This window comes from Vanessa atalanta, chromosome 26 (assembly GCF_905147765.1).
Source record: "Vanessa atalanta chromosome 26, ilVanAtal1.2, whole genome shotgun sequence".
In the NCBI taxonomy this organism is placed as follows: Eukaryota; Metazoa; Arthropoda; class Insecta; order Lepidoptera; family Nymphalidae; genus Vanessa; species Vanessa atalanta.
Window position 1 is genome coordinate 3,928,111 of NC_061896.1, and position 23,471 is coordinate 3,951,581.

Here is a 23,471-nt window from a genome sequence, read left to right on the forward strand (position 1 = left end):
TTAGATATTTGTATTAAAATATACTTTTTCTTTCACAGGAAGACATAGAGAAGATTGATCTGGCAGATCCAGATCTCAACAAAGCCGCTACTAAGATCCAAGCTTCGTTCCGAGGTCACAAAGTGCGCAAAGACACCACCAACTAGGGTGGCCATGCATTCTTCTCATTACAGGATAATCCTTTGTATGTATGCCCTTGAAAACGGACGATTAGAATTCATTCCATTTATAAATAATTTAATAAACATATTGCACTTTAAGATTTTAACACGAATTATGTTTATATTTTAATATTCTTAGTATCCACTGCCAGTTGTTTCTCGACATACATACAATCGATGGTAAAGATATCGTTCATTAGTAATGATATATAAGTACTCATAAATGCTATGTCAATTGTCTACGAAATATAAAAGAATGTTACATTTTTTTTCCGACGATTATCAGAAGTAGTCAATTGACGTGTAAAATGATTACGGAAATGTAGAGAAGATGAGAATTGAATTAATAATAATTATATTAAAATTGTAATAATTATTATGTAGGTAACTGTCCCATTTTTTCTATATCGATTAGTGGTCAACCTACTTCATGAAAAATACTGTAATTATGTTCGTATATTTGACATCTTATAATCTCATTTACCAAAGATATTTATTTAAGTTTATTTAATAATTTATTTTAGTGTAGTTCTAAGATACGTAGTTTAGAAATTAACGCTGATGCTTACTGTTTATTATTATTATTATTAACGAAATGATTTATAACATTCCATGTTATTTCTTAAACGTTTCAATGCAAACAATGTGAAAATTCGCCATTTTTTCGTGTAAATTGCCGTTATTTAAGAATTATATTGAATCAAATATATTATTCGCCTACATTAAAATGTGTTTTATTTTACAATTCATCTTTAAAAAACGATATAAATTAATATTAGAGGCCTTAGCCCAGCAGTGGGAAATTTACAGGCTGTTAATGTAATGCAAAAAAAAAATATGTAAAATTAATTACTTATTTGTTTAATCGTATACTATTGTAAACTATTTAGTAAACTAGAATCAAGAGTCCTCTTTAATTTTCTGCACATCTGCGGCTGGAGCTCTTCAAAATAACCATAACTGATCGTTTACGTGCAGCTATCGTCGTATAATCACTGGGACAAAAATCGGCTTATGCTATTAATATATAACATTATTTCTATCCCAAAAAACACCAGGGCAACCAATCTGCTTCGGAAGTCATGGTAAGCTAGCCTCTCAAGAATGGTCACCCTTGCTGAAACCGATCAGATAGATGGACATATCGGTTAATTTGCCAACGAACAATGTACTGCTTCTTACGATTTGAAGGGCGAATGAGCCAATTACAGGCACAATGGACAGCTTAGATCCCATAGACCGTTCTTAGAATTGGCTTATACTGCTAACAATGACATCCAATAGCAGAAGGTACTACTTATCATCTATAGCATAGTGCAGCATTTGATAGTTTTACCTGGAAAGTTTTCAGCGAGTTTGGAAAAACAGTTTTCAACAATATCCACTCCGACAATTTTATTTATGAAAATGGTTATTGTAATAAATGACAAAAAAAGTAACATATATTATAAAATGTATGTAATAATCGTAGTTTATTTTATTACATTTCGGTCGCCATTTTTCCAATATGGCGGAAAATTCGAGAAGATCCACCAACGCCCCTCACTCGCGGATCGAAACTGGTAATTCATAAAAGAAAACAAACCAACTTTGAATATGATAACGGGTTTATGATAATAATAATCGTAACGAGAGATCGAGTTTCCCCGTTGACACGAATAACAATGACGAAGCCCAAAGTAAAACTTTGTTTTTGTTGACGAATATTATATCCGGCCTTTGATGTGCGTTTATGAAGATTTGACCTACATAATTACGTCGTATAATAGATATTCATTTTAAGCTCATGGCTTTATCAACATAGTCGATTATTAAAGGTTAAATATACGTTTCGCTTTTATTGGAAATTGCGTTTAAATTTGAATACAGTTTACTTCATTATTTATTTCACGTAACCGTACAACAAATATAACAATTAAAATAGAAACAAAAGTCAGTTAAACTGAACTGAAGAGGTTCTAGTTTTTTTTTTTTATTATTTATTATTTAATTGTGATTGGTCTATAGAAGTAGTTCGTCTATGAAAATAAGGCAATTAACTGTTCAGTTAAAATCGATAATTAAATTAAATTAAGAAGCTGATAAACTTAAGTCGAGTCACGTGAAAGCGTTAAGAAGTTTTGTTTGCTCCCGAAATATTAAAAGATTAACATAAATACATAATTTAGTATATTTGAATTTTAAATATATTTCAAACCTTTGTTTTGTGAGGTATTATATCAACCCTTATCAACGTCAGGAAGCAACTCGCTCATCCGTTGTATATATATACAACTTCATATATATAACTATACAAATTATAATATCAAACGCGAATTATACGCGAATTATATTAACCTGTACAATCTATATAAATATTTTATTTGCGAAAATAGATCTGACTGTCAGTCTGTTCATAGCAAAATCCTACGAAAAACGCGGGTGAAGCCGCAGGCCAAAACTAGTATTCATATATTTTTAAATTATTCTCTAATTAAAATATACATAATCCTCTGACTAACTCAGCTTCAAAATCCAGCTTTAAATCAGTATCATATAGTAACTTTATTTAAGAAGGCTCTCACAAGCTCCTTAGGATCGTAATTCTACAAGCTGCATTAAATTTAAAACTACCAATTGTAGTTAAATCGATATAACCCAGAAAATGAGCCGAGACGGCCCAGTGGCTAGAACGCATGCATCTTAACCGATTATTTCGGGTTCAACCCCAGGCATGCACCACTGAAATTTCATGTGCTTAATTTGTGCCAACCCGCATTGGAGCAGCGTGGTGGAATATGCTCCAAACCTTCTCCTCAAAGGGAGAGGAAGCCTTTATCCCAGCAGTGGCACATTTACGGGCTGCTAATGCTAAAAAAAATGCAGAAGAATCTGCAAGTAACTTATTCGTGTTTAATTATTTTTAAATCAATCATATATAGATCAACAACTTCTACCTATATATAATATATATTTTAATACTACTTGTTACAAATTACTAGTTACTAACTCATTGGTAAAAATTTGACCGTCACTTATCGATAACAAAAATAATACTAAGATACATTGCTTGACTTGGCTGGGCGACCTCGTCCTTACGACAATTAAATAATCAAATATCAATAAAAGACGCTCGTCTTTTATTTTTAACTTTGACGTTGCGCGTGTGTGTGTGACAGTATGAACGTAAACTATGAATGTTTGATTATAAATATTAACTGTGCCCGCGAAAACGTGCGCTTTTGAAATTAACAAAAAAAATATTTTTGTAGCCTAAATTACTCCCTATTACATCAGATGAAAGTCCAGTGAAAGTCCTATCAAAATCGGTCCAGCCGTTCCAGAAATAAGTCGGAGCAAACATTCAGACAGACTAAAAAACTGTTGTTTTGGTATATGTACCGTGTATACAATTCATATTTACGCATATTATAAACAGAAACACCAATTGTATTATAGACATAAATGTACATATAAATTTTTTTTATTGCCAATATCAGAATTATTCATGATCAGTGCGCTTATATTCAAACGATTATTCACAAATTCAATAAGTCTTTAATTAAACGAATCAATTACACAGATAAATTCAAAATAATTGTCAATATCGATTCAATACTATATCATGTACACAAACATATATAAACCACTGAATCTACAAAAGAAGAAAGATAATGTTGGATATTAGTGATTTGTCGTACACGTGGTGCGCGGGAAACCTTGAATGTCACCGTCGATCCAAGATGGCCGCCTCGCTACGACGCGACGCTTCATTAGGGCACAGTCGAAATCCTATTGATACTCTTTTCCGACAAGTATCAATAAACAAGATGGCGCACCATTCGTCGTCATACATTTTATATCTGTGTCAAAAACGAAGTCCCATTACGAGGCGTACAGTGAACTGGCAGAAATCGTCACTTAAGGAAAAAAAAGTTATGTTCCTTCCAGGCGATCTTCTATAATATTGTAAATACTTAAACTTATTTTTTGTTACGGTTTTAGTATTCACGGGATTTTTATAACAATTTTATTCTTCAAAAATTATTATTCCCAAACATTGTTAATCGAGTTCATTATCTGAGTCATGTTTCTTAATACGGAAGCAACTTCGTTCCAATCGGATATCCCACAATACCTCTATTTTTTTTTTTTTTAATAGTATAAGGTCTCTGCATCCACATAAACTTTAACGTGGCGTCGGAATTTGTTTATTGATAAATTTAAAATGATCAGCTGTATTTTATTACATAATCGAATACCCCGACACAGGAAGGATGTATTGACAATCGGATGAACGATTTATGAGTCAGCCAGAATTCAAACAAAAACACACATTAGCTTTATATTTCATGGATGATACGTTTCGGAATATTTAAGTGTTTTTTACTTAAGTAAGGTAAGGTCTGGTTACCATTAGATATTCTAACGCCAAGCAGTAACAATAATTATTGTAATAAATATAAATAAATAAAAAACTAATTAAATTGTTCTGGTTTGAAGGATTAATAAGCAAGTAATTACAGACACAAGGGACATAACATTTTAGTGGCAAAAATCAGACACAAACACAATAAACAATTATTATGTTACAATATCAACATTGAAGTATATACTTCCATGTGTATATTAATATTACCGTACGCTTATTAATTAATAAATAATTTTCTAACGTCCATCGGTGAAACCTTAAACTTCCAAGTGCTTAATGAGACTTGATTATTAATAGGTATTTCGAAGGATATATCCATGTATAAAAGCATAACTTCGAAGCTGGCTGAAACACTGTAATTACAAGCACAAGAGTCATCTTGTTCCCGAGGCTGTTTTCGTGTGGCAATAATAAGGGCTGCGTTGACAACTTATCATCAGGTGACCAATCTGCTCACGGCTAGCTGACTTTTATTTCAAATATTACATTCGAAATTCAAATTTTAAAAAAGCAGAAAGAAATCACTATAAAAGCAAGTGTTATTAAAAAAAAAACAATACTCAATACTCTGGTAAATTTAGTTTTCTTTCATTTTGAAAGTATACCAATGTTTTTAGATCATAATATTCTGAAGATAAATATTTATCATTCAGATAATAATCATAAAAGATATTGTCTGATCCATATCTACGTTTTGTTATTTCAAGGACATAAAAAGGGTTGTTTCAAATCTTGTTTCATGTTCATTTGTCGTGTCTGTATTTGCATAACTTCTTATAAAAGTACTGGATATTGATCCCCTTTGGTTACGTAGACCTATCTAGTTTGATCCAGTTATAAGTTAGAAGATCTTAGAAGCAATTTATTGTGAGCTTTTTATCTTCTGGTTGTTTGTTTTATCTGAAGTTCAAGAAAACTTTTATGTCTCTCTTACAATAACGGCGAAGACGGATTTAGATTATATTTAACATAGAGGAAAATCTTGCCATGGAATGTACATTTTCAATTACTTTGTAGGTCTCTATTAGCTTAGCGGTAGGTAGGTATACTAAAAATATATTCAGTTCTTTTTTTTATATAGGTGGCAAACGAGCAGGAGGCTCACCTGATGGAAAGTGATTACCACCGCCCTTGGACATCTGCAACACCGAGGGGCTTGCAAGTGTGTTGCCGGCCTTAGAGCCTCTTCTAGCCAGGAGTTCTGAGTGGCAACCTGGTCATATCGGTTTGCCGTTCCGTTGGCCTTTGAGTTACACTTACTTATCGACAGAATTTTACTAACAATTTGATAAGAAATGCCGCAGACTTGAGGAGAATCGGCTCGATGTACCCAGTAATATTAACTAGTAACTTTGTTATTAATTATTTTTCTAATAAGAAGATGAATAATATTATATTTACACTTAAAATAAAAAAATGTTCGTATAATTTTATTATGAACGTGTAACACTATTGATCAAATTTTATGTAACAAACAATCTTCCTGGACAGTTTTTTATTATACATATAATATTATGTTATTACTGTTCTAAGATCTAAAACCCAAAAGTAAATGAACCTGTTATTTCTACACCCATAGCACCCCATTGGAGAATGTTAGAAAAAATATATCACAAAAATGGGTATAAAATCAAAGTAGGACAAAGTTCGTAAAAAGGGAGACGAGTTTTCCGAGATGTTTGAATATTGATATTTTAACAGATGTCGACGTATTCTTTTGAAATTTTCTTTCCGCCACCTTTTTTATTCGGCTCACTGTCTTATATGAAAAATGTTACCCAAAAATTCATATAGTGGTGAATATAGTTTAACATGAAAACATTTTTTTATAATAAATTGGTAAAAGTTTTATTATCATTTATATATTAAGTTTTTCAAATGAATAGTATTAGCAAACTCTACCTCTATGTGAAAAATTGGGAAAAACATAACAACTGTTGAAACTATTTATTCAATATATATGGCCTTTTTTATTCACAAACTGACAACTTGAAAAGAACTAACAGTTTTACTTATATATATGTATCTTAAAAAGAACACCTAGGAATTCATAAGAATTCAGACATTCAGACGTCAGACAATATTTAGGAGTTCGAAGCAGAAATTATTAAAAAAACCAAGCCAACGAGCAGATTGCCCGTCAGCCGAACGTACGCCGCCTTATAAAGACTTTTTTTTATAATAAAAATTAGTTTCCTAAATCTATTTTTATTTGAATATGATAGTTGGCAACCCCCATAGTTGGCAACAAGTTAACAAAATTGCGTCAATGTTGTGACGTCCCAAATACCACCAAGTGCTGAAACTCAATTCAGGCCAATATCATCGTCGCCATTACTGTTATTTTAAGAAATACCAAAAAGTCGAGTAAATGACGGAATAATATTCTCCTTTCATTTATCAAAAATTTCATGTCCAATATTCTCAATTTCAAAAGAAAATAATAATTTAAGCCTAAAATTAATCTAAATTACCTTTTTTTTGGAGAAATTTCTTAGATTAATAAAGTTATGATAAATAATGATGAACGAATTTGGATAAACCTTGGATTGATTGATATATCTCCTTGATTGTTTTAATTTTTTACTTTCATCTATGTCTAGAAAAAATATGTACATTACAAGAAATACAGACAATTATAATTTCACAAATGTTCCCAATAGAGAACCTACTTGTCACAAAGAATATAATCCATTAAACTTTGTATTGGTTTCCTGTCTCAGTTTTTTGATTTATCACAACATCTATTTTAGGAGGAAGGTAGTCCTTTCGAATTGGAGCGTTAGATTATATTTTATTTATATTAGAAACGAAATTCTTTTGAGTAAACTGACTGAAAACAAAAAGGACAAAGCGTTATCCCCCCTCCAGGAAAGAGGGCAAGTTTAACTTAGTTTTTGTTATTGTTTTAATTCACGTGGGATACTTCAATATATCAAGATAAGTACAATTAAATTAATTTATATTCAAATAAACATGTATGTCGCGGATTCAAATGGATATCTAAATGATTACTATTGTCGTCCAACATATTGGTTTTACTAAGTCATTCAGTGCGCACGTCTGGCGCTAGTGCTATCCCAAGAGCAAGATACCTCAGGGCCTGTCGACATCGAAGAACGGTGGGGTGGCGTTACGTTGCCGTACCGTACTTTTGCACTGGACGTTCTTCAAACAGTCAATATTTACCGACATTTTTTATTCACAAATCACAACTAACCGCTAAGACAATGAAGTATTAACTGAGCGAGTGCATAGAGCCACGTCGGCTTATAATGACGTGACGCGTCGTCCCAAGTCGACGTTGCCAAACCGTGCACTAGCACGACGCGGCAACGTAACTTAGCACGTTACAGCTCCGTTCTACGGTTACGACGTCGTGACGTGGAGATGTGGGCAGGTTGTCACTCGACGAAGCAACACACGCACCACTGACATATACACCATTAAATGACAAGTTATAAAAAGTTAATCACGTTATGTTATTGTCATTCTAATAAATGAGTTCGTATACCTGTGTAAATTGTTTATCTCTAATATATATATATCATAAGTAAAACACAGATAACTTCAAAAACCAATAAAGCATGTATTGTTTTATATACCTATACAAGTAAGTATAAGTATATAAAACAATACATGTATGTATATGTATTTTACTAGCGAGCCTCCCCGCTTTCGTGCAATACTGATACAAACTATACTACTGAATTTACAACGTTTACAGCATTTTTTGTCTTTAGACAATACAAACCGCTATGTCCCTGCATTTTAAATCTGAAATATCTTGGAAAAAAAAAATTAAATTACATGCTGTAAAGAGTGTGTATACCCAATATAATTAAAATCGTAAATTAGCCATTATTTCTCGTTAGTGGGCTTTCCCTAAGAGAATTACCATCGCGGACTTCTTTGAAGACCTTGTTTAAGGTGTACCTACAATACTGTAGTACATTTTTTTGATCTATCTAGTAGGGTTCAGCCAGCGTTTTCAATTTAAGCGCACAAAATTGTGTCTATTATGCATGTATTAATCATGTAAACTTTTCTCTTGACTCACTCATTCTATTAAAAAAAATCGCATCAAAATCCGTTGCGTAGTTTTAAATATCAGCATACATAGGGACAGACAGACAGCGGGAATTTGTTTAATACTACGTAGTGACAAGTGAAAACGGATATCACGAAATTCCAAACCGTCTTACACCCCAGTAATTTTGTCTTAAGATATATTTGTATTAGGTTTGGTTATTATTATTTCGCCATGGACTCGCGTGTTTAATTACAAATGTCTGGAGGGGGATGGCAGCTATGATGAGCTCACTTACGCATTAGCGAGGATTCTAGTGAGATGAGATTACTTTTTCGTATCTTATTGATAGTTACCAAGCCACGAGCAAACAGCACGCAAGGTACCGTTGGTATGTTATTGTTTAATGATCTCTTAGATCCGTACTAAAGACGACTATTGTCTATTTTAGCAATTAAAACTTGTATTTTTTATTTATCTTGCCAGCTATCTGAATTACAATTTATATATATTCTACAGCTAAGCAGCGATACTTAGTATTGATATGTTCCGGTTCAAATGGTGAGTAAGCCAGTGTAACTACAGGCACAAAGAAAATAACATCTTCGCTCCCAAAGGTGGCGGCGCATTGGTGATCTAAGGAATGGTTAATATTTCTTATAGTACTTATGTATCCCATTTGACCATCGACTCATCTAATATATTCTATGTCATAAAATAAAAAAAACACTGGATGACGAATGGGTCTCAATTCTGATTATAGATTCCATAGATTCAAGTCATTTGTAAAAATACATTGATAAAGAAGGCATATTATTCGATACAAGATTATATTGATGATAAAAAAGGGTGGAGTTAATGCTTGTTGACTTCCAGGCAGGAGACATAACTGTATTTTTATATGTTGAAAAAGACTAACTACTGAGTTCCTTGCCGGTTCTTCTCGGTAGAATCTACTTTTCGAACCGGTGGTAGTTTTACTTTAAATAGTTTGTTAAATGACGATTCAAAAGTGCTTGTAAAAGCCTACTTGAATAAAGTATATTTAAAACAAATGTATAGTTTCAATTTAATATTTATTTAAATTAATAAACTCATCTATCATTACATACATGTGTTGTACAAAAGGATAAAATTCAACAATAGCGGAGAACAGCAAAGTTATTAAAGTTACGACTCGGCTCACAGCACGGACCAGGTCCAGCTTAGTGGTCAGAGGCAGCGACTTCCTCAACGACTTACCATCGTAGAGTGTGTCCTTGGGTGCTGTTACCTGAAAAACATCAGTTCATAATATTATTTTATATATTAAATTAATAATACATTTTGTTTGATTAAGACAGAAGTGATAATTATAAAAAAAACGTCTGTCCGAAATACATCTAGCTCCGTGGCTTAGAGTGGCTGAACCTGAATTTACATTTTTTAATGTTTATAATCGGGGCGACTGTTATGCTTGTTTATTGAGTATTTATTTTGCATACAAAAATGGAACCCTTAAAGTGATAGTTTTTATTTGATTAAACAGACAATTATGTATGTAAAGTATAACAAGTAGTATAAGTTAAATCCTACCTGAAAAACTACGCCCGACTCAATATTAGACGGTAAATTTCCTACATAAGTTTTCGGGCACGGCTGTAAATAGGACATATTCAATACGATACTATGTATACATTCAACATTTATAGTATTCTATATCATTATTTTGTATAAGTAATCCGGACAAGTGTGACTCGGACTCGCGCACGAAGGGTTCTATACTATTAACTATAAAAACGGCAAACAAAATCATTTACGTTTCGAGAGCCTCATTTAAATACTTACTTTATTTAATTCTTTATTTATTTTTAAAGTGAATATATATCTAAATATTCTTTGAATACCTGTTATCGTTATGAATTCTGAGCGAAATAATAACGAAGAAAAACGACGAGAAAAAAAATTACGTTTGTTGTATAGGAGCCCCCTTAAACATTGCTTTTATTTTGTTTTTAGTATTTATTGTTAGCATCAACAGAAATTTATAATCTGTGAAAATTTTAAATGTGTAACTATCTTGGCTCCTGAGATACAGCCTGGTGACAGATGGATATACTAGAGTCTTAGTAATGGTATCCCGTTTTACCCTTTGGGTACGGAACCCTAAAATGATATAGTTAGTATATTTAATTTGGAAGGCTTTGACATTTCCTTTCATTATATTATATAACCTACGGCTAATATAGTATTGTTTGACGTTTATGGTGAGTATCTCGCTACGTAGGTTAACCATACTGTATAATTTTTTTTTTTTTTTTGAAAAGGAAAATGTTAAAAAGGTTTGGTTGGTTGGAAGGTTGAAGCTTACTTCACCGAGCTATCCTAAAGCGGATTTGTAGATAAATGTGACAGCATTTTATCCACCAAATGCAGGTTTTATCACGATGTTTCACGATCGCAAAGCACGAGACGAATCATTAAGCACACAAGTAAATAAAAAAATCGTTGTGATTGAACTCTTACTTATCGGTTAAGATTCATAGCCATCGAAGCTTACTACATAGAATCCAAGAAGAAAGGCTTAAAGCTTATTCCGTTAAATTGGGAAAGCAGATGTTTCAGATTTTTTCCAAATCTTGTAAGTTACTTCGATTTCCTCCAAGATTATTTTATTATGATTTCCTAAATTTGATATTTTCCGTTGGTTACAATCGTCGAATCATCAAAGTTGAAAGATACACGTGTTCTGTACACTCGGCAATCCATTTCAAACTATTATTCAAATAGGTTTTATCAACCAATGGAAAGATGGATTTGTTCATGACCTTACCTTATCAGTTGCACCCGAGTTATCATCCTTTACGTCAGCGTGGATAGCCGGAGCATGATTTGTGACAATGTTCAAAGCACCTGCTGAGTCTCGCTTGTATCTGGATAACTGGAGGATTAAATTAAGTTAAAGGTTTTGTCTCCTCGTTTGTTAAAGGCAATACGTAAAAGAGGGTTGGTTGAATACTCTAAAGCATTTTTTTTATAGTATAGGTAGGCAGGCGGATAAATGGGCCAACTGATGGTAAGTGGTCACTAACGCCGGTGTCGTAAGAAATATTAAACAACTACTTTCCGTCCGCGACTTCGTTCGCGTTTTAAGGGTTGGTCGACAGATTTTGGGCATAAAAGTGGCCTATGTCCTTCCTTGGAGTTCAAGCTTGCTTAAAACCAAATTTAATCGAATAGATTAGAAATTTGGCCGTGGAAGAGCAACAGACAGACTGACAGAATTATTTTTGCATTAATAATATTGCTAAATAGATTATTTTAAGCTGTTAATTTATTTTCTTGTAAATTGTGTTCCTATTTCTTATTTAATAGTAGAAGTACCAATAAAAATAACCATAATTTTTACTAAAATTCAAAATAATACTACCAGATATATATTTAAATAAAATTGTCCATAGCGAGACGATATTTACGAAATGCTCAAAGTATTCTCAAACGAGCCTTCACAGTTGGTTGTATTATCATAAATTTCTTCAATTGTAACCTTCAAGGTCGCGTATTGGGGTCGATCCTTTTCTGAACCTTTTTATTTCAAGGACATACGACCGTCATAAATATGTAAAATATCGACCGCCTCGTTGATTTTGTGGCTAGCTTATAAGATTACAGATCCCGTGGACCTGGTTTCAAGATCTGGGTCCGGTCAGTAAAAGGCGAGTTGGTTTACCACTGGGCTGCTGCCAAAAGTGTGGAAGTTGACGGTGTTTACACTCCCGTGCTTTGGACAGCACGTAAAGTCTGAACGCCTTCTGGTCGTATCAGATTTGCCGTTCCATCAGACAATGAGAGAAAAAAATGTGTTTCTTTACGACATTACATTAGAAACCTCTAAAATTATCAGTGTGCTCAAATATTGTGCATGTAATATATATAAAGCTTACTCTTGAATCGCTCTATCTATTAAAAAAACCGCATCAGAATCCGTTCTATAAATTTTAAGATCTATGTAATGAGGAAGAGGTCAGGCAAGTTTGCCAATTGCGTAAGATCGTACCGATTAAATTTCCAGCTGATTTAATCCACTATGTATATTCTTCTCCAATCAATATAAGCAGTTTTATTAGCTCATTTTGCCTGTCGAACAAAATAAATAAAAATATGCTCAAATCAGTCAGAAAATCGATAGATACGATCTTACCCCAACACACTACATTTGTTGACTAGTATCCGTTAAAAATGGATGCCGGATCCGAATTCGGTCAGGAGGACATCATTATCGACCAAAGAAATGCTTGTTTGTGACTTCAGCCTTTGTTTTAACAATCGAATGGGAAAGTTTGATCTTAGTGACGTAGTTATTTTAACATATTTCAATATTTCTTAGAAATGTTTGGTTGTTATTTTTGAGGATGAATTATAAATAAACTGGCTGGAAATTTGTAAAAATCATTTGATTTTACCAATATTCTTCCTTGCAATACTTAACGATAACTAGCCGACTAAGTAGCCAATTTTAAAAGTAAATTGTAAGATTATATACTATTTTTACTATTCAGTAAAAGGAAGGAGCAGTAAAGCTATTCTGTAAAAAAAAAACTCAAAATTGAACGCAAAACACGATCAAAATGACAGAACGTGATATGTGACATTGACCAGAATAATTATTATTTTTTTAGAAAACACGTATCAAAATGGCGTATCACCGAAAATCGGTTGACAAGATTTCAAGAGATACGACGTGATTTCGCTCCAACCTACGTCTTGGGTAAGAACCTCTCCTTTTGAAAAGTATTTGGAGGTTAATTCACCACACTGCTTCATTTGGTTGGAGTAACCATTCACGTTGGTGCATATATGGTAAGTTTTAATCGGATATGTGTCCGATTTGGAAAATATTGTGAATTATGATTCATAACATTTTCCAAATCCCAATCGCATAATAAATTCATGAAAATTTTACTTGGTGGTAGGGCTTTGCAAGCCCGCCTGGGCAAGTACCACCTACTTATCAGATATTCGCCAAACAGTAGTACTCAGTATTGTTGTATTCCGGCTTGAAGAAAGAGTGAGCCAGTGTATATAAGGGCACAAAGGACATAACATCTTAGTTCCAAAGGTTGGTAGCGCATTGGTGATGTAAGGAATAGTTAATATTTCTTACAGCGCCATTGTCTATGGGCAGTGGTACTTATCATCAGGTGGTCCATATGATCGTCTACCAAGCTATGAAAAAAAAAGTCAATTTCTCGACTTTGAACGGGTAATATTTTGTTCAGATTCACGCTTTTCTTTAGGAATAACAAATAAATTATATAAGTTATATTTAGTTCACTTAAAAAATATGTACTTACAATTCCATTGTGCTGTGTAGAAACTTTATAAGTTAATAAAATAACAAAAAGGAATGTTATTTTCATGTTTCATTTATAACATTTCTACAAATGTTATGCTATGTCGAAATTTCTATTTCAACTTCGACAATAAAATATACATAAGTAATAACTTTTAAAGTATGAAACTTAACTTGCTGACATAAAAAATAAATTAAGTTAGGTCGCACGTTAAACTAAAATATTTATAAACGCTTGGGAAAATGTTAAAACTTATCTCTCTTCTTGTATTTTTTGTCATAGTCCAGGGACACAATGGTGTAAGTACATGTTACATTAATTAGGAAAAATTAAAACAATTTTTCTTTCGACTTCTCGCAAAATTATTTTGTAATTAAATTTGATCTTTGCAAATAAATTTTATTATATCAGTCTTGTATACAAGAATGAAATAAAAATATATACGACTCACCAGACATCCTAAACAAAATATGGATACTCTTCAAAATAATATCGGTCTGCATTTAAACTCTCCCATCTTGAATGTTTGCCATTCCATTAGATAATAAGATCAAACGAATAGAAAAGAGTGCCCCTCGATCTTTTCCATCTATTCGCATATTACTAATATAACATCTAAACCCTTTAAAACTACTATCATTGAAGTATCTCCTTACGTTCCTCCTAACTTTAAACTTTTCATCGTAACTGGTTCGTTTGACATATCAAGAAATATTCGATTACCTAAAGCGCTTTTATAATTTTATTATAGAATCCAGTACCAGATCTTAATCAAATTAATAGTAAAATAAATAAACACAGAGAGTTGTATTCATAAAGTCAATATCTTTTGAAGTACTGAGTGTAATGTCTGTGCAAATTATGTTTCTATGTATGCATGTATTCATAAGGCAACGATGGTATTCTATTAACCTCTAAGGAGGCTTCGATATATTTTTCCAGCAGTGGAACATTTAGGAGTATTCACAAATTTAAAAAAAATGGTCCAATTTTATTTATTTATTTATTTGAAACACCATCGGCATATTCACAAAAACAATTCAATCAAAAGTACACGGACCAATGCAGTGTGATACACCACTACAGTTATTTACAGCACTATTTTTGTAAAATTGGTAAAGCCATCGACTGATCGGTAGACAAAATGGTTTTTATGAGTAGTATATCTCACAGCGCCATTGTCTATGGGCGGTGGTGACCACTTACCATCAGGTGTCCCATTTACTCGCCCACCTACCTATACCGTAAAAAAAGAAAAAAATAATAATATTAATATATGAACAACCCAGCCATTTTTCAGCTAGAAAATGAAACCTTACAAAAAATCTTGACAATGTGCTACAAACATTTCATGAGAAAATACCTAGTGAAGTAGGGTCGTAACAGTGTGTATGTGGTACTTAAGCGCTAACAAAAATTTACTTAGGGAACGACAGTTTTATGCGGGATGATTTAGTTTTCTTGTGTAAGAATTGCTAAAATTTATTTCGTTGAAAACATTTTTCCTCTAAACAAATGGATGGTGCCTAATCCTGAGTCAGGTCATTAAGGATTTTTGACTTTAATTGGTACCTTACGTGCCAACACGGTATAATTTGCAAAATTTAACGTCTTCTTCAAAGCTGCTGTATTTGACTGCTGCGATGCTGATTCACAACGAAATCCTTTTTTTATCACGCTAGAAAAAAGTATTTATGCTTTTGCTCTATATGCAGTTTCAGGGTATATGAGACTAAGCGACGTTGACACCGGAATACCCGCTAAAATACCAGCGCTACCCACTCCGTCTCATCGAGGGCATAACAGAACTGCATACGCATGCTAACGTGAAGCCCTGACGCTTATCTCACATATGTGGGCCTCCAAACTCAAGAGATTCCCGGTATAAAGAGAATCTCCCCCCCCCCACTTACTTTTAGAGGATATATAAAATATCAACATATATATATATATACGTAATAGACACGAGAACAAATTATTAAATGGGAAATATTATTATTTTACGTTATTTGATATACATTTTGATAAAAATAGACGGTACAAATTGGACTGTCTACACTACAAATATGGACCACCCACTTGACACCCTTATATTTTACCACCCTTTAATGATACCCTTGTAACATTTATCCTCTTTTTACACATTATTTAGTACAAAAGAAGTATATATATATTTTCTGTCTTTGATCTTTTCCCATTTGTTCGAGCAGGCCTGAAAGTACTGTACCAATTAAGATACTTTGTTTGGTTGAACAACTTTTTTATAAGTAATATAAGGAAGCAGGTTATTAATTCGTTTCTTTTTTATTTACTTAGAAAATTCAAAACGATGCGGATATTCAATCGGCCTTGATGCCACAGGAATTGAACCCGGCGTTTAATCCTGATAAGGTAAATATATATTAACACCAATAATGTAATTATATCTTGGACGGTTAATACCTATAAATATTTCATAGAAGGTATGTTGGCCTCTTTAATTTACACACATTTGATATTTTAATTTTTATTAATTGTTCACCCACGAAAGCACGCGAACTTGGACGTTAAAATTTATTTTTTTACTGTCTTTATTTTTACTTCAGTCACCTCACGCACACATCTTAGGTTCTCATCTCATCGACACGAACGTCACTCATAGTAGTGTAAAGAAATGATTTAACATGGAGGTGCGCGCCGTCGCGAGGGAACACTAGTGCAATTCTATACGAATCTCTTAATATCCATGTCTTTTAATTTTATAATTTTAATAGTAAATTTTCTGGGGTGAGTTTCGAGATTCTTCTTACAGATAACTTCTACAGATCTATATTTTTGTGATATTTGATTCACATTATTCGACCGCAAAACAGCAAAGATTTCTATTTCGTTTCATCCGACTGTCTTCCGTATTGATAGCATATCAAGTCCAGGTATAATAGATATTTATATAATCATATTCTGGGCTTATAACAGAACAGATTATGAAATGCGAAAATGTTATACAAAACGTGTATGTTATGTTATACACGTATATTTGTAAAAATGTTTTGTATAATTTCATACAAAAATAAGAGTTAAAATATATTTTTTTTCAAATTTGATTGCTCGTTATCAATCATTTTCGGACTGTTCAAATCAAATCAAATCAAATTTCTTTATTCAATATAGGAGCATTATACTTTCTCGTACTTATTGATTATCAAATTAAACCCTAACACCGATTCGGAAATGAAAATACTCTGACCTAAAAAGAACCGGCGAAAGAAACTCAGCGAGTCTTAATAACTGTTCTTGTTACAGGTTATTTGTTAATATTGGTTTGTATAAGATTTGATTTACTAAACGATGATCCAGTGGTATGAAATAAATTGTTGCTACCGCTGGCCCTCCTTTTTATTTATGCCAACAAACACCATTGCTTGGGCACAATTTTTCCCCACAAGGTCTGCTGTACCTTGAACACTGTTTGTACTAATCAAACTAATAATTTATTCTTCTCATGGAGACTTATTTTCAGAAAGAGGCCTCGAAATAGTAAAACGGTGCTTGCTTTGCGTTTGGTTGATATATGATATAATTCTATATGTAATTTCTTTAAAATCAGGATGTTTCAGGATTCCCCATGGAAAGCCATCATACCAATAAGACATAGACGCGACATCGAACCCGACTCAAGTCTCGGAAAATTCAAAACGTACAGTCGGGTCGTGGCGTGCGTCGTGCTGGCAATTTCAGCGATTATAGAAATCGTTGTATATTTCATTGAAATGTATTCTATGTAATAATGTTTTATAAATAAAAAAAACGTAAAATTCATCTACGCGTGATTTTACTATTTGAAAATAACCCCCATTTTTGGTAGCAGGTGGCAATGGTTCGTACTGTTTGATTAGCAGGCGGAATCAACTAGTCAAGTGTAATTACAGGCACAAGGGACATCAAATCCGATGAATTGACGGTGTCAGAAGTTAGGCGATAGACGAAGATCTCATACTCACTGTTGGTAGATATCAACCAATCTTTAGACATTCTACAGACAGATCGATTAGATGGTCAAAATCAAGAACGCATCGAAAAAAATTGTGACCAACAGTTGGCCACTAAGTGACACACTAGTGAAGAAAACCGAACTTTCGTTTTTATCTAGCGTATCTTTTACGCACACCAAGATAATAAAGTACGCTCATTTGTTTTAGTTCTTTTGTAGTGTCTCTATCTTAACTTACAAATAATCTAAGTAATCAATAATTATAATCAGCATTAATACGACAAATTTTAGTGGTAGCTTATGAAAATTGGTAACTTTATAAATAAATCGACTCATTCATCAATCAATCTCAAGCATCACAATTGTACAATTTCTATTTCTAGTTGTTTTAAGGCAGGCAGTTTTTATTATAATAAATATTTATACAAAGCAAAAGCAGCTCAAGGGAGACTAGTTGTTACTGTGCGGGACATATAATACTTGGTGGAAGGGCTTTGTGTAAGCCCGTCTGGATAGCACAACCACCACCCGTCTGGGTACAACTCACTCATCAGATATTTTACCGCCAAATATGAGTACTCTGTATTGTTGTGTTCCGGCTATAAGGGTGAGTGAGCCAGTGTAATCTCTCTTCACTCTCTTATCCGAAACGCAGGAACCAGGGCTTTATCTGTTAGGCACGAGTCAGAAAATGTACAAAATAATGAATGGTCAAAAATTACAAAAAAAAAAACAATAATTTTTAATAAAACAAAACCGAGGAGAACTCATATCTTCAAAATCTGAGACTCTATAAGGTAGTCATTGTAGACTGACAACTCTGCACGTTTATAATCAGGCATCATAGGAGATATTGAAAAAAAAGCATCACAGTACCTTAAATACATTCTGTAAATTGATTACCACGTTTTGAGCTACTAGGTTAACTAGGCAGTCAAAAAAGTTAACCTACACTTATATCTACGAACTATAACAAATAGAGTGAAGTGTTGAATACAAATTAAATATTACATCACTGATGATATCGAAATAATATAGTCTACATCATACTGGCGTCAAAACTATATACATACATCGACATTGAGATCTGCACCTGTACATGTAAGCCACTAAATCCAATAGGCAGTATTTTTTTATTTTTTTAATGATAATCAAAAACACGTTTATCATAAGAAACGGTCATGTCTCTTACAAGTGATTTGTTGTTGGGTTTTTTGACAATCGTAAATTCTAATTCGTAAACGGAAACGGAAACTGTGTAAACATTATCTTTAGTCATAGCGTAATCGAGTTAAAGTTTCAAATAAACAGCTCTAGTTTTCATGTCAAATACCAAGTTTCATTATATGAACGTACCGTGACAAAATTGCATTAAAGTATGGAATCTGATTACGCATTTGATTGTACTAGCTGTATCTTTCAATTTCGCATGGTTAATATTAAGATTCAATGTGAATCAAAATTGGGTACAGGTCTGTCCAGGTCGACGAGATCCTTGGCATGTTCGATAAGTACTCAAAGTGCTGGCTGGCCACGGCGAATGGTAGATAAAGTGAATACCTTCTTCATTGATATCTGCAACGCCGAAAAGTTTGCAGATGGCCTTTAAAAATTCATTAGACTCCTTTGAAGGTTACCATGTCGTTTCGGTTTGGAAAAACCGCCAGAATAAGCTGATTTCACAGAGTGCAAAGCGACATCTACAACAGCACGATTTCCAGATAATGAGTTGGTGTGGATGAAATTTAGATTTCGTGGGCAATGTCACTAGGTAATATTCAGCGGCCAAGATTGAGACAAAAACCCTCAAAGTATTACCAATGAAAAATTCGATAGAAGATGGAGAGTGATCTCATCTCGTCGCAAAACCAAAGGATCGAACAGGTCGGAAAGGGCTTGATCTTCCTTACGTACACCTTTATTTTATAGATAGCTCTCATCTCATATTAACAAAACGTGAGGGATTTTTTTAAAAAAAATAATTTTAAGCATTTATTGATTTTTATTAAAACAAATAACAAATTAAATATTTTATATAGATAAATATTTACTTCTACACTTTGCAATTCGAACCAGTAATTATAAAACAATATACCGAGATACTTAAATAAACGCGTGAAAAAAAATACGCAAGGTGTGTTGATAATATTCATTAAAAAAGTCCCCAAAATATATTATTATACCTTTCGTGTATACAAAAAATAAAAATTAATCTAAAATTGATTCCTGTGAAACACCCATTTTTAATACAGACCAAAAAATATTTTCTCATTTATGGTATTTAATTTATGATTTTTCCCAAACATTGTGCATATGACTAATAATAAAATAACTTTGTAGCATAAATCAACCAGAAATGGCCCAATGGTTAGAATGCGTGCATCTTAACCGATGATTTCGGGTTCAAACCCAGACAAGCATCACTGAATTTTCATGCACTTAATTTGTGTTTATAATTCATTTCGTGCTCGGCGGTGAAGGAAAACATCGTGAGGAAACCTGCATGTGTCTAATTTCAATGAAATTCTGCCACATGTGTATTACACCAACCCGCATTGGAGCAGCGTGGTAGAATATACTCTATTCCTTCTCCTCAAAGGGAGAAGAGGCTTTAGCCCAGCAGTGGTTAATTTACAGGCTGTTAATGTAATGTATGTAATAAATCAACCCCTATTAAAACTACATTGCATAATTTTGAAATAAACACTAAGTTGACTAAACATTTTATTTTCTGAAATTTATGAGAGAAACCCAAATAAAGCCATCTATGGATACTAGAACCACTTTTATTTCTAGATTAACAAATTGATAACTTTACCATATTTCAAGTAAATAGCTATAACACTATACATTGCTAACTAATTATAAGATCGCAATCAGCACTTATCAACATATTTATGTCAATTCGTATCGCTAATATTGTAATGTAATTAATATTGATAATTTGTTTATCCCGAGGTCCTACGATCTCAGCCTGATTAGACAATAATAAAACATTGAGTGTAACAATCAAGAGCTATCCAGTAGCCTGTAAATCCTTTAATATAAAATTTGGGAATGTTTAAACTTCCGTGCCTCAAATTCCGTGCAATCAAAATAGACTGTTCTATTTTCAAAAAAATATTTTTTAAAGTTATATTTTTAATAAACATGTTTTATTTCAATATTTATAATCAGCGGCCCGTTAATAATTAAAAGGGCGTCACATCGATTATTAGAACAGGCGTTGATAATCAACCATTACAAGAACTGTACAGTCACGGTTGGTTATCTGCTCTATAAAAGTATACGTTGATATCGTAACGATATCATCGGCTACAGAATGAGGTTCCTGGTGCTACTTTCTGTGCTCTTTGCGCTCATATGTGCGGCAATGGTAAGCGTTTTCAGACATATAAAATATTTTATAAGAGCTTGTTTATTGATATTTGGATCAGAAAATTTTGAAGTACAAGTATACTAAAATGTTTTGTCTTTCCCTACAAATATGTTTATATTACTACATTGTTTAAATAATTAGCCAATAGGAGTAACTCAGTTTATTACTGATTTGCTAGAATCTATATTCGGAACTGGTAGTAGCTTAAAATTGTATTCATCTTCTAAAGTAACTGATCACAATTAGTGTTCCGGGTTGAGTGAGTCTGTAACTATAAGCACAAAGGACGTAACATCTTAGTTCCCAAGGTCGGTCTCGAATTGACATCACATCACACATCATCTAAAAGGGTCTACTTTCAGATCGATTAGTTTAGGCTGATTTTTAAGAATTTATTCTTGAAATTTTATTTTGAAGACTTTAATTATGCTCCTATTTGAATTTTTTTGAGAATCAGATTTGATAATATGTTTATGTGTACATATAATTTTAGATACCAATAAATATATGATTTGTCAACAAAACATGCGAAAACCTGCTATTGTCAAAAGAAATATACTAATGTTTCCATGTCTGCTTATCTTCCACCTCAACCATCTCTTTGAGAAGAGGTGAGACATGCCAGCAATGAGATACTTACTGACAGTTAATTAATTTATTTTTAAACCTTACAGGGTAAGTTAGACGATCGGAAAAAAGCTGACTTCACAGCGAAGTATGCCGAACTTGCTTCTCCAGTCCCAGCGCATGTGAACGTGGAAGAATTGATTTCTTCACTTCGAGCAGCCAGTAACTTACACTAACAACAATTAAACATCATTCAACTCATCTTCAATGACCTTACTATGACACATCAAGATGAAGTAGACGTTACATCATATAATAAGATCTGAGTTTGATAAAAAATAATTGTAGACCAATCATCTCGCAACTGCTAATATATCCCACTAATTATTATTAATGTCCAGTAATCGAACTTATTACAATATTTTATATTAAAGTAATAAAGCGTGCAATTATCTGATATTGTTATTTAATTTTTATCCATCAACATTTCTATAAAATATTTACAGGTTTTTTTTTTATTATTATTGGATAACATCACATACATTACTCTGATCCCAATGTAAGTAGCTAAAGCATTTGTGTTATGGAAAATCAGAAGTAACGACGGTACCTTGTGGTAACGTCGTTGTTCTGGGTGTTTGTACACCCAGAACAACTAATGAACTTTTTCTACATCGACTCGGCCGAGAATCGAAAGCGAGACCTCGGATTGGCGTACCCATGAAAACCGGTGTACACACTTCTCGACCACGGAGGTCGTCAAACAATCGATTTATAGAATTATAAACATGTACTTGTAATTTTGGTAGTGTCGTTGGTTTTTAGAAGTAACAAACTAGAAAGTTATCAAATTCGCTTTAGGAGTTTACCCCCTCAAAGCGAACAGTATCTATACTGCCAAATAAACTTACCGAAATAAAAACTAATATTAATGAAAAAAAAAATGCCCTAGGGATATTTATTGATCTATAAAAGGTTTTCGATACGGTCAGCCACAATAAATTATTACATAAATTTATAAGAGGTAGGTGTAACCGGCACATCACTATACATTTTAACATTATACCTGCAAGGCAGGTTGTCATAATTGGAAATTACATTAGTACTACACATAATATTACATGTGGAGTTCCTCAAGGCTCTATTATCGGCCCTTTGCTCTTCTTGATTGATGTAAATAATATAATATAAGCGAAGTAGACAGACCGACAAAGTTGCTTTCACATTTATGATATTCGTGTAGATTATGGACTGCAATTTAAAAGTTAAATCCAAATGACAAGCACTTCTGAGTTTTTGATGTAACGTCAATATTAATTAGTTTACAAAATCAAGTGAAAAGTTAGCAACGCAAAACTGCGGCTACTTTTCTCTATTATAGCGCAACTGGATATATTTATTGCTCACACCTTTTTTAATTTATCTCCAGACTGAATTCTGTAGTCTATAATTTAATATTAGTAGTAAAGTGTGGTGTTAGTATAACATAGCATAGCCATAAATTGATTAAACTTATTTCAACATATCGTTTATCGGAAAAAAATATCCTATATTTAAATCAAGGCGTTACTATCTGTGTGCTAAATTTTATATCAATCCTGCGGAAATAATTCATCAACC

At 32.9% G+C, this 23,471-nt stretch overlaps 2 protein-coding genes and 2 long non-coding RNA genes across 4 annotated transcripts in view; 3 read left to right on the plus strand and 1 right to left on the minus strand.

Annotated features, from left to right (window-relative positions):
• Positions 1-867, plus strand: part of LOC125073954 (sperm surface protein Sp17) — a 184,279-nt gene extending 183,412 nt beyond the window's left edge. Inside the window, exon 4 of the mRNA XM_047685078.1 lies at positions 39-867. Coding sequence (XP_047541034.1) covers positions 39-146 — 108 coding nt within the window. The 3' untranslated portion in view covers positions 147-867. The remainder of the gene's footprint in view (positions 1-38) is intronic.
• Positions 868-9,695: 8,828 nt separating this feature from the next.
• On the minus strand, positions 9,696-14,001 carry LOC125073872 (the record flags this gene model as incomplete). The annotated part of the gene is made up of 3 exons (XM_047684955.1): positions 13,936-14,001; positions 11,415-11,522; positions 9,696-9,875 (listed from the first exon to the last, which is right to left on the minus strand). Coding segments are annotated over exons 1-3 (354 nt in total), but the record flags the coding sequence as incomplete, so codon positions are not given.
• A 134-nt stretch (positions 14,002-14,135) lies between these two features.
• Positions 14,136-17,695, plus strand: LOC125074062. The gene is made up of 3 exons (XR_007120084.1): positions 14,136-14,234; positions 16,252-16,326; positions 17,532-17,695. It is a non-coding gene; the product is annotated as an uncharacterized LOC125074062 (long non-coding RNA).
• A 3,466-nt stretch (positions 17,696-21,161) lies between these two features.
• LOC125073999 lies at positions 21,162-22,133 on the plus strand. The gene is made up of 2 exons (XR_007120081.1): positions 21,162-21,281; positions 21,959-22,133. It is a non-coding gene; the product is annotated as an uncharacterized LOC125073999 (long non-coding RNA).
• The last annotated feature ends 1,338 nt before the right edge of the window (positions 22,134-23,471 follow it).